Source organism: Caloenas nicobarica, chromosome 3 (genome assembly GCF_036013445.1).
Source record: "Caloenas nicobarica isolate bCalNic1 chromosome 3, bCalNic1.hap1, whole genome shotgun sequence".
In the NCBI taxonomy this organism is placed as follows: Eukaryota; Metazoa; Chordata; class Aves; order Columbiformes; family Columbidae; genus Caloenas; species Caloenas nicobarica.
The window spans coordinates 99457698-99470654 of record NC_088247.1 but is presented as its reverse complement, the minus strand read 5'-3'; the positions used below and the strand labels follow the sequence as shown (position 1 = coordinate 99470654).

The 12957-nt window shown below is 36.2% G+C and overlaps 1 protein-coding gene across 1 annotated transcript in view; it reads left to right on the top strand.

Annotated features, from left to right (window-relative positions):
• Window positions 1-12957, top strand: part of USH2A (usherin) — a 393053-nt gene that overhangs the window by 233658 nt on the left and 146438 nt on the right. The window contains exon 37 of the mRNA XM_065630575.1: window positions 4479-4658. Coding sequence (XP_065486647.1) covers window positions 4479-4658 — 180 coding nt within the window. The remainder of the gene's footprint in view (window positions 1-4478; window positions 4659-12957) is intronic.

The window sequence follows — 12957 nt, the reverse complement described above, 5'->3', positions numbered from 1 at the left end:
TATTTCAATCTAGTGAACCCCATAGGATGATGGACCCAGGACAGCAGTAATTTACGCACCACTGACCCACAGGATTCACCTATTTACAGGGGTACTCAGTAACAGGAATGAGTGTGTGCTTGGGAACTCCCTTCAAAGTGTCCACCCCAAAACACAGTGCACTTGCAAACACAGATACTTACCAGCTAGAGTACTGTGTGAAGCTTAGCACTTTTAAACAATTGTTTTGAATGGAACATGTATTCGTGTATCTTTTTTAATGTAAGCATGTTTTGTTACTTGGCTTTTTATCAAGTGTGTATAGTTTTTAAGTATGTGTATGGATATTCTTTAGCCCTAATTTTGTCATTTGGATAATGTCTTCCTGAAAAACTGAGACACTTTCATCTGGTATAAACTAGGGCTAAACTGGGAATGACACGGATTTTTCTCAGATACCAGACTTAGCCAAAGAAGTCCCTCAGGAATATTGGGGGGAATATGGAGAGCCATATAGGAGGAAGGCTAGAAAAAGAACAAAACCATCACGATGCAAAAAAATATGTAAAGATTAAGGATCATGGGGAAGCCTTTTGTATCTGCAAAGGGTTTAGTCTTTTTTGAGGGGTTGTAGGAGATGGTGGCTCTGAGCCCCCTTCCATCCAAATCCATCTTTTGGTATAGGTGCTTGTGTGTCTAAGTGTTGAAGGACATGGTGAGCCAGTTCTAGTAGTTTGTTTTCTGCCTCCCTAGTTAGGTTGTTCATGTTAGCTGTGTCTTGAGGGGATCTTGCTTGTTGGAGTGCTGGTGACTGTTCGTGGAAGGACTTAAAAGGCAGAAATGTGCAGGAATGAGGAGGTATTCTGGTAGAAACCACTTATCTGAAGTAAAACAATGTCTCTTAGAACTTTACCAGCGTTTGAGGCAGCTGCTGTTTAGTTCTGTGGAAGACTTGCTGGTAGGCTACAGTAGGACCTGTGAGCAGGATGGAGAGGAAAACACACATGAAAAATGGAAAAAGAGAAGCCTTATCCACTTATACTCACAAATAGGGTCCGCCCCGAAGCAGTCTGGGCAGGAATGGCACAGAGTGATATGACAGGGTTATCACTGTATCACTTTCTGTCAGGCTGAACCTATGTGTCTGCATTTTCCAGCCCACTGAAAGCAAAGTTTAAGCAGTGAGAAGTGGCAAAGCTGCATATTGCAAGTCATCCCCAGTAAGACCTGCATTTTAAAAATGTTCTTCTAATATTTTACTTGCCAGCAGCGGAAATTTGCTTGGCTGGGAACTAGGATAAAATGCCTTTTGTCTGTGTAATATTCAGGTTTGGAAACTTGCGAGTACTCCTCAGCTTTTTGTTAGAACCAATTCAAAATTTTGAACTCCTGTGTTGTCTATCTCATTGTAAATTTGCAAGTTCATTTTTGAGCTGAATAAAATGGTTATGTAATTACATACTTCTCCTAATTATTGAGTAATTATATACTTCTTATAATTGCCGAGTAATCACTCTGCTATAACTAGAATTTAATGTTACAACTAATTGTATAATTACTGTATATTAATGTTGTTATCCAGGCAATTTGGAATAGAGTGGTATCCTTTTAATTCCTTTTCTGTTACTCTAAACTGTATTTTTAGAAATATAGCATAGTTAGCCATTGGAAGAAAGATTAATAGTGGGATAAAAATATCAGCAGAGGAAGTATATCCTTTCCTTCTGGGCTCAGGTGGATGAGAATACGAATATTAACATGATGTTGAGACTGCACTGTAGGTAGAAGAAGTTTAGTTTTCTCATAAATTTGGCACATAAATTGCTGTTAGGCAGCCTACTTTTATGCTTGAGGTATGAATCTATCCTGAGCATCTTGATCTGTCAGTACTGGATTTTTAAACTTTCCTACACATTGTAGGTGAAATTTTTTAAAAATTCATTTCTTTTCAGAGCCAGCAGAGTCCTTACGTGTTTTATGTCACTAGGACCTTAAGACTGTGCACGTCAGTTGGCCATTTCTAATGGCTTTATTGTGAATAAAACAGTAGGTGTATATAAGAGTCACATGTTGTTGGGTGGGCATCGCAAATAAAAAGTCGCAGACTGCCTGGTGGTACATAGAAAAGCTGTGATACATTATGGGAGAAATGTGCTTTGTTGGATTGTATCTACTCCCAGACCACACAGAGACAGCTTTACAAAGGTGCAGGAGGGTTTGATATACGTCGTCAGAGCTGAGATCAAGTAATGCAGATGCATTTTTCTAGTGCTGGCTGAGCAGCCTGGGTACGTAAGAGTAATCTCAGACAAAATAACTTTGCTTCTGCAGAATTGGTGTGTCTGTACATGGAATGTGTAAAACATGGTGGTTCTTCTTTTGTGATAAGAAACTTTGCCTCCATTGCTGTTTATACAATGGGGTCTCTCAGGTTAATGTAAAGCTCAGTGAAATCCAAAATAAATCCATCAGGTTTCATGAAATTATTCTACATTCACACTAGTGTAGTCTCTTCAGACAGTCTGGTAAAATTTGAGCAATGAGGAACTAGACTACAAGACAGATTTATAAAAAGAGTTTTATAAAACTCTCTCCCTCCCCCAAAACTCAGAAAGTTTGCCAGCAGAATAACTGAAAACACCCTTTGTGCTGGTCTGCAAACAACAAAATAATGGAATGGCTCGGACTTGTACAGTGAGTCACAGATTGTTTATAGGAATCCCCAAATTAGAGGAAGGTCCAGACCACTTATCCATGGTAAAATGTAACGTGAACATGACTGAAATATACTGCATATGTACATTAGTGCACGTCATAGAAATATGGAATATTTGGAAAACTGTTTGTTGTGGTTTAACCCCAGCTGGCAACTAAGCACTAAGCAGCAACTTGCTCAAAAAAAAAAAAAAAAAAAAAGGTTTGTAGGCTGAGATGAAGACAGTTTAATAGGATAGCAAAGGAAGAGAAAGTAATAATAATAATATACAAAATGACTGATGCACAGTCCGACTGCTCACCACCCATTGACTTATGCCCAACTTGTCCCCCAGCAGCAATGTGAGCCTCCAAGCCAACTCCCCCCAGTTTATATACTGAACATGACACCGTATGGTATGGACTATCCCTTTGGCCAGTTTGGGTCAGCAGTCCCGGCTATGTCCTCTCCCAGCTCCTTGTGCACTTCCAAGCTGAAAAGTCTTTGATTTATTATAAGAACTACTTAACAACAACTGAAACATCAGTGTGTTATCAACATTAGTCTCATACTAAATCCAAAACACAGCACTATAGCAGCTACTAGGAAGAAAATTACCTCTGTCCCAGCTGAAGCCAGGACACTGTTTCGGGTTTAATAACATTGTAGTTTTAGCTGCTCATTTGAAAGTTGCCTAAAAATGTGTAAACCCAATGAGTTTCACTTAAAAAATTAACTAAAAGAGAGTTTCTAAGGTGTTTTAGTTTTTAAATAACATAGCACTAGATTTTGTAGAGGACTCACGTGTGAATATATAGCCTTCTGCCTGTCACAATACTTTAATTAATTTAAGATATCTTTAATAGTTATAGTCTGTTTAATCTCATTCTCATACCTGTGGTCTCAGACTTGTGTGATTCTGCTGTTGTTTGTGAAGCAGAATTTCCGTTTACTTCAATGTGGGACCTCTCCATGGAATGATGGATAGTAGTAATAATATTAATCATTTATATAGCACTTTATACGTTCAAAATATTGGATAATTTTAAATGAGCTCAGCTTTGTTCTCAGATACGTGAGTAAAATCTTCATTGAGTCAAAAAAGAAGTTGTTACTTGACATTTTTAAAAATTTTCCAGTCTTACTCATCAGCTATTTTGGAAAGGTTTATTTTGTTATTTTTGTAGGGTAGAATATTGTCTTATCTTAAGTTTAAGATCTTAAAAGGGTTGTAAAGGACATGTAGGTTGCTGTGGTGTCCTCTGATGATTTCAACCGATAAACTGAATACTTCAAATCCTTGTTTTATCTTTGAGAGGACTGCAGGCCATGCTGGAAAGCATGTGGTTCTTACTACAGATAACTACTTCTTACACATGCAATGGAGTTGGCTTGTAAACTCCTAAGGTAAGTCTTTTCCTAGTGAATTCAAAGAGTTTTAGGAGTCTTTCATAGGCATAAGAATTAACCTTAATGTTTTGAATTTGCAGTTATAACATAATTGTTCTAGAACATGAGTAATTTCTGAAAGCTGGCTTCTATTTGCAGTACCTAGCAGTCAGCTTTGCAACTGCATGGTTGGTTCATTTACGTTCTAAGTTTTACAAGTACAACTGTTGGCAAAAGAAGGAGAAAACGGTGATTAATATTTTTCCTCCCAAACAGACCATTTTTTGGTGTTACTTGGATCAATGACAACTTTTCGTATGAGTAGAAATAAGACTTGGTTCATAAAGACGGTGAATTGTAGCAGATGCAAAGTGTAACATTTGTTCTTCTCCCCTCCTTTCTTTTTTCATAACAGCTAATGCTGATTATTCCATTATAAATAGTACTCGGATGTTATGCAGCAGCAACGAATCCAATGTATGGGTACCCATTAAAGGACTGATTCCATTTTCTAATTACACAGTACAAGTGAATGCTTCCAACAGTCAGGGCAGCTTGATAAGTGATGCTATAACAATAGTCATGCCTCCAGGAGGTAAGTATGAAAAAGTGCTTTTTCTGTGCATGTAACAATTACAGAAATACTTTGTTGAACAAAATGATATTTATTATTGCAACTGAGAACTGGAAGTTTGGAAGAATATGTTTGCATTAGTAGTTCTTACTAACAAAATTATTCTTTTCAGGTTCTGATTTGTCACATTGTTCAATTTAAGAACTAGAGAATGGAAATAAGTAGTTCTATAGACAGCATATTATGTAGGTGAGACATGCATTATATACTTCATTTTTTTTTCTGTGAATGATGATGTATTCTATCATGAATGGCTAATATAATCTAAGAATATGGAGAGTCACCTGCATTTTGTAGTCTGTTTTAGAATAAAAGTTGTAAATGCTGACAAAGGGCACTTACTGGATAGACTTAGCAAATTTATTTAATAATAGTAATATATATAATAGTAATCATAATTATATATTGAGCCAGAATACACAAACTGATGTAGCTGTAAGAAAGTCAATTGCAATGTGCTGATTGACAGAATGAGGCTCTAAGCCACTTTGGATCTTATCTTCATAAAAATTTGAAATGAAATAATTGTCCAAATACCCCCTAAAAATTGTGCATGTTCTTTTTTTGTTGTTTTTTTTGGTTTTTTTAAGATGAAAGCTTAGATTTGCAGCTGATGTATATATGTTCCTTTTGAGTGCTCTTTTCATGGACATCCTAGTGAATTAGCTTTTGGTGAATAAATGCCAGTGGAATTTAAGGCAATTTTGAATTCTATAGTGAGAGCCCAACAAAACCTTACAGCTCAAAAATAAAATTACACTTAGAACAGTTTGCTTCCAAACAGGTGAATTGTTTTGGGGGCAAAACAACAGAGAGACTTCTGAAAAGTGAATAAATTAAATGCAGAGTTTGTATGACACATTACTGAACCAGAAGGAAAAGGTAAATTCCCAGCACATTTTATACTTTTCCAATCTGATTGCCACATTACAGCTAATATTAACAAATATACATTGTCGTGTAATAATAAAACCACATCTGAGTTTTACTGCTCATTTTAGATTCAGCGATAAGATACTGACATTTCTAGTCCCATTGTCACACTTCAATTTTTCATGTAGAAATGACAAAATTTGGTAGTAAAAATTTTACCAAATGAGAAGGTAAAGGATCTTTTAAGATAGGCAAGGATGTGCACAAGTTTATGACAGCCATTAAGATACACTTTCTTTCATCATTAGATTGTTGTTGATTACAATTAGAAAACTTATAGCTTTGAAATTATCTTTTTTATGACCTTGTGGTAGTTTAAAAGCAATACCTCATTGATTAAATAGGTTTTAGTTCATGCTTCCTTTTAGTTAATGATCTGAAAACATATTATCCTGATTTACACATAAAATCATGCTGAAAAGCATGTGGCATTCACTAGGATATGTGTGTTTAAGTAGAATTAAATTAACAGTGAGAGTTATTAAAGAAATCTTCCATATTATTGTCCAGTGGACTGTGATCTGTAGTGAAATGAATAATAAATGAAGCAGTGTATATGAGAGAAGTACTCTCACATACACTATGTTCCACTGAATGTGTGCACACATACAGATACACACTTGTGTATATCTAGGACAAGCTATGTTTACTGTGATGTTTATTACAACGACTCTTTGAGTGCCATACAGTTCCACTGCATGTTATGAATACAACGGTAAGTTTACACTGGGCTGTATTCAGTGCCTTCACTTACAAGCACTTTCTAAATCATTGAATGAAATCTAAATGATACTAAATTCAGAAAGGATTTTATTTTTTACTTCAGTGGCCATGATTTCACTTTGACAGAAGTTTTGTTTAATCAAGAAGTGAAAGAGGTCTCATTATATACAAAATCACAGTCTTTTAATGAGTGTTAAAATATAGCATTCTCTTTTCAAAGATCACCAAAAAAAAGCTGTTTCAAAAATTTACATTATGGGGAGTGCTTCATGGAGCTTGATGGAAGATTGTATAAAGAGGGAGAGTGTCAGAGGACAAAGGGATATTCCATTTTGAAGTTACTGCAGATCGCTGTTTTTCAATTATTATACACATTTTCTTCCAACATGCATTTCCTTTGTTTCATTTTTAAAGTGTATTTAAAGTGTATTTAACACATAATGTAAAGTACACCAAATATTTAGTGTTACCTGATTGAATATATCTTAATTTCTCATCAAGCTGATTTGCCAAGCTTAAAGGCAATGCTCAAAAAAAAATCTTAGAAATAAGGAATATATTTTATCTAAGCTCTTGACTAAAATTGCAGTGCAGGTTCAAGAGTTCTTGGAAAGATTAAAAAAATAAAAACTGAATCCAATGTTAATCCATAAATATGAAACTTTGTTTTGACCCTTACCCTGCAGTGGTCTGGAGTTACTAATGGGGTTAGGATTTCAACTCTTAATGGGACTTGGTGCATTAGTGTTTTGTATGCATGGAATTCAGCATTCAGTTTAATAAGTGGTTGACATTGGTGATGTCCCTTAATTTGCTTAAATCTAATTGGCTCTTTTATCAGTCAAACCTGTATGGATTGGCAATTGATCAGAAAGGGTCAGCCATGACTGTGCATGTACTTAAATGCTGGAACCACCAGTTAAAGTCACTGTTGCATAATAAGAAGCTTGAACCATGAGAACAAATGATCTTCAGAGTCGGAAGGCAAAAGAAAGCGGGGAAGTTTTTCAGGATGTTCAAGTTCAGAACAAAGGCATTATGGAGTATATAAATTTTAAATACACTACTTTTTGCCTCAAGACTTAAAGCTTTTTTTTCCAGCTGAACTGAAATGTTGTCTGAAACTGTCTTTGTTACATCAAAGAACTGCATAGAAAGCTAAAAGAGATGGAGGAAGCATAAAAGGGCATAGTTTAAAATGATTAGTGAGAAATTTCATACTGCAGAGGTGGAAGTAAATTTTTTTGAGTTTTATATTTTTTCCAAAAAGAATAAATTTGTTCTATTTATCTTGTCCTAAACTTCTTTGGTAGAAGTTGTAAAAATCATATACTAGCCAGTGCTTCACATTAATTTGAGGATGCCAGCCAGTAAAACATCTGGAGAAAAAATTGTTTTAGAATTAATTAAATTAGGTAAATGAATTGAAATGATACAGTGGATGTAAAACTGCAAATATCTGGGAGAAAATCTTCTGTATGGAGTCCTTGGTTATATATTTTTCTTCTTAATGAGTGCTATTTCTGATGTAGTGGCAGATAGAGGACTCTGTTAATTCAGGATTGCTTTGTAGTAAGAGATGGTAAGCTAACAGAAAAGAAAGCTGCAATCACTGCTGGTGATTATACTCTAGTATAGTATATAATATAGCCTGAGTATGGAAGGGAATGAGAAGTCCTGTATGCAGAAAGGAGGATGGGTTGTGTTGAAAAAATAGGTGCAAAGAGAGGTAGGGAGACAGGCTCCTGATCAGATGGGAAGCAGGAAGGTGGGGGCTCAATGTCACCTCCAAAGCACAGAAAAGGACTGGATTCCCAAGTGATGGCAAGAGGTATGAAACTGGTTGTGGATGGTAATTCTGGATCATGTTGCAGAGTTGTCTGTGTATGGTTACTTGTGTTGGGGATTAGAAATCATTACCTGGATGCAAATTTCTATAGAAAAGAGCCTCCAAGAATTGATATATATTCCCTATGTAAAACATAAGAGGGAAGATACTCTGGGCAAAAAAAAATATATTTGCCTAAGTAGTGAAGTGTCTATTTAATCTCTGCCATAACTTATGAAGTATGTTGTTCATTTCTATGCTATGTGATTTGCACAACGTAGGAATGCCTAGCAGTGAAACGTCAGATTTTGCCGTGGCCTCCTAAGCACCTGTCCTTCACTGGTTCCTTGTTTGCACATGGGATGCTGCATGCATCTGCTTGCAAGCTTGGGCTAGTTCTCAGCAGCAAAAAGTGAGCCTACATACTTGTAGCTGTTGACATTTGTTCAAAATCTACAGAGGATGGTGTCCTGCAACCAGATGATTTCAGCCACTGTCAGTTTAGGTAGGAACACCTCTGAGACTGGATATCGAGCCACATCATAGGATCATTGATCTAATTATGCAAACAAATAAGAATCACATCATACAACTTATATTCACATCAGAAAAGCATTTGCTCATGCAAGTTGATCACTGAAGCCAACAGGCCTCCTTAGATGAATTAGTATTCAGTAAAGCAAGCGAACTGTTGCTGCTAGGCCAGAACTATTTAGGAAGAAAAATCAAACCTGTATATGCTAAAACTTTCCCTGTAAGACAGGTTTGTTTTTCCATGATGCTTAGTATCACATTGAGTCACACCATAAAACTTTTTTTGAGATTTCCTTTAGAGTAGTAAAAACATAATTTAGAAATGGAAAAAAAAATTAAAGGTAGTTTAGAAAAAATGCTTCTGGCATCATTCTATATTATTCATTGTGAAAAACAATTTTTTAAAATTCCAAATTCTCAAACATTTGCATGATATCTTTATTTACTTCAGAATAACATAATCTCCTATTTTGATGAAGAACAGGAAATGTTTTAAACAAAATTGCAAACAAGTCAACAGAGGTGGGCTAGGGAGTGTTATCAAGAAGTTCTTAATGAAAAACTATGACCACATCTTTTCTAGAGGTAGTTTAAGGAGAGAGCAGGATAGAGTAGGGACGGGGAAAGAGCTCTCCTACATCTCTCAGTAATGACCTGGCTAATTAGAGTGTCAGTTGCAAGCTGTGTAAATTGTCTGTTTTAGTTCCTTTTGTCCAGAAAGGTCATTTCATGGAGACATAAGGGTGGGATTGCAAAAGTGCTTGTGTGGAAAACTGGGAATTGTTCTATGGAACAGTAATTCTTCTCTAAGCTCTGCAGTATGGAACTGATTGCCATTTTTGTCAGTTCTACTTCCTTTTTTTATTCCCCTCTCCCAGACTGCTCAGCACATCTTTCAGTGAGCTCATACCATGTCTATCCTCGGTTTTGGGTGGGTGTTTTTGGTGGCAAGAGAAGAGAGGGGTAAGTCTCATTCCTGAAGGGTTGTGTATTCAGACTCCAGCAATGAGAGGTACAGAGGTGCCGACTTTACTGCTCGCTTTCCTACAATTGCAGGCAGTTGGGTCTCAGCCTAACTCCACACATCATAAGGGACCACCTCAAGGTTGCTTTAAATTGAACCTTGGTGTAAGTCCCTACTCAGAAAACTGGAGAGGGCCAGAAGGCGATGACACTCCAACAATGTCTTTTTATTTCTGATTGCCTCCTTCCCTTTGCCCCTGCACCATGTACTTCTGGGGCTGGGCAGATCTCCCATAGTTACAGCTCTGCTGTTTCCATGCTCCAGACACAGGACACCTGTATTTACCACCTCTTAGGTTGCTTTCTGTCTTCTGGAGCTGCACAAAACAGTTAGGGCAAGAAGATCAAAACTGCAATGTTAGTTGTCTAGAAAGAAGAACGTGGATGTTTTTACTTGCTTGGGGAGTGCCAGATTAAAAAGAGAGAACGGTGCAAGAACTTGAAATAGCCAATTGATCATCTATAAGCAGGCAATTAACCTCCTTGTAGAGGTCTCACTCCAGGTCTTTCCAAAACCTCGGCCTTAGCATGAGGTCCAGGCAGTACTTAAGATCTCATGTAAGAAATCTGGAAAGCTACAGCTTGATTGTAATTCCGAAAACTGGAATAGTATATAAGAGTGGGAGAAACAGGCTTTTGTGGAATTTAGCAGCAGATCACTATTTAAAATTATTGCCTTCCATCACATAAACCTATTTTGGACCAATTCTAATTGTACATAAAAAAGGACACAATTTAGATGAAGTATGCAGTTTTAATATAAGCTTAAGCCTATTCGTGGTTGTTTTTTTTGTTTGATTGGTTTTTGTTTGTTTGGTGGGTATTTTGTTTGTTTTTGTTTGTTTGGGATTTATTTTTGTTTTGATTTTGGGTTTTTTTGTGGGTTTTTTTTTCATTTGCTGTAAATCTGAACTAGACTGTTCAGTACTCTAATTAAAGTCAACATTCTGTATGTGATAAATTAGGTTCTTCTGTTGGAGGAATTCTACAATAAAATGACGTTGAAATTCCTAGTGAAAACATACAGAAGACATTTGAAAAATCACACCATGAATTCTGTCTTTTGAACCATTTTCCAGAAATATGCAACTTTTAGGAACTGGGTCAATTTTTTGCCGCTATGATTTGCACTGCTTTTCTAAAAAGCTCCCTTTTTAATACTTATTTTGAACAACTCCTGCCCCTATAGTTTCCAAAATAAGATGCTATTTCCATTAACGGTCAGCAAAGGCAAAGATCTGGGGGGGGGGGCTATTTTTGTTGTTGCTTTTTGTCATTTTGTTCCGTATTTTCTGCACTTGAAGCATCTTTATTATGGAACTTAGCCTGCTGATCATAAAGCACTTGAGGAAAGTCACAAGTGGTTTTTTGAGGTACTTTGCACAGTTGATGAAGCTTTGAAGTTCCACCATTTGCAATGAACTTCGTAAGCCTCCAGCAAAGTTCTGTCACCCTGTTACATGTTCACATATTCATCACATTTACTTAAAAAAAAAAAAAAAAAGCCTAACGGGGAAAAAATTAAGCATCTCTTAAGATCTTGCTGTGGGTGAAATATACAGGGAGTCAAATCACTATTCTTTTCCTCTCTTTAGCTAGGGACAAAACCAGATATGATCTTTCTTAAACATCATTGCCATAAACATGCTTTTGCTCTTTTTACTGGTTTTCTTAACAGTTAAGTATAACTCCTGTTAACTCCTATTTGCGCATTTTCTGTGTATTTTAAAAATAGATCTGAAATGGAACTTAATAAATCTTAAAGTATGTATCTGAGTTCTTAAAACTATTTGCAGAATTACAATATTTTTCCTGCATATAGTTAATTATTTTTTCTGGTAGTGTTTTAATTTTGACTTTTGCCTATTTTTTCCTAGCATAGGCTCCTCATTATGTAACATCTATGCAGTTGTCTTTGGGCTAGTTGACTGAGTACCTAAGAAGAAATACGCTTTTCTACAATGACAGAAAGGGAGAGAAAAGGGAAACTGATTGAGAATCAGTCCTTAGAGTGTCCCTGTATTGCAGTGCTGTTGTATGCTATCCTCTTTCTTACAACAAAGGCAACTATGAGTCTATAGCCCTTACCGATTCCTGAAACTTGACAGTTTTTTCCTCACTGTGCTTTTCTTTCTGAACATTTATTTTTGTGTCTGCACACACATGCAGATACACACATACAAATATGTATATGATATATTAGTATGTGCATGTTCATGCAGACATGCTGGATTTTTGCCTTTTTTTCTTTGGATCTGTATGCAGGTCTTGCTTTCTTCTGACAAGTAAATACTATGCTCTTAGATTAATTCCAGGTTAGTAAAATAAGACAGAAAGGGAATTAATATATTTCACGTTACAGTGGGATATGTCCTGTATTGAATTATATACTTACTACTTGTATACTGACATATTTAATTTTATAATTTTTACAAATATTTAATAATTCAGCTTTTCAACAGGCTTCTGAAATGATTGAGGATTGTTATTCCCATTTACAGATAGAAAGATGGGCATGTGTTAGCAAGGGAAGGTGAAAGAGACTTTTGCATTCATCCTCATGCTGAAAAGTAAAATATACATGTCAGAAAGTTTGTCAGCCTCTCTTCTTGTCCCTCAGCTTAGACTGGGGGATTGCCTCTCCAGGAAAGGTGTCACCATAGTAGAATGTGGCCACTGTGTACATAGAAAATGCGTGAATTCAGGTTGACTGGTTTTAGATTGTCTAAACAGCTCTAGTAGAACACACAGAAAAGAAGCTGAATGAGTGAAGAGATGGCATTATATAAGGAAAGAATACTTCTCTTTTCTCTGTTTTTCCTTCCACCAAAGTTGTGAGTGGTCTTACATACTAAGAAGCCTATTTGAGAGGGTTATTCGTAAGAAATTGATAGTGCTGTCCAAAAAATTCAACAGGATGTTCCTGATGGTTGTAATCTGAATTAAGCAGCTGTAAATTTTCTGTGATGAATATTTAGCCCTTCCAGTCTATGTTTTAAAAAAGGAACAAAAGAGAGGAAGTTTTCCCTGCCTCTTCACTTTTTTTCAAAAGACTGCAGAAAATCTATACCATGGAGAGTTAGTATTGCCAAGGTATTTCCTTTACCTCAAAGTATGGTAAATTGTACGTGCAGATTAGAGTAAATGCTGTGACACATCTTGTGGCATATAAGGCAAAACACAGTCAGCCCGGCTTGCATTTGAATAAAACGTGATGGT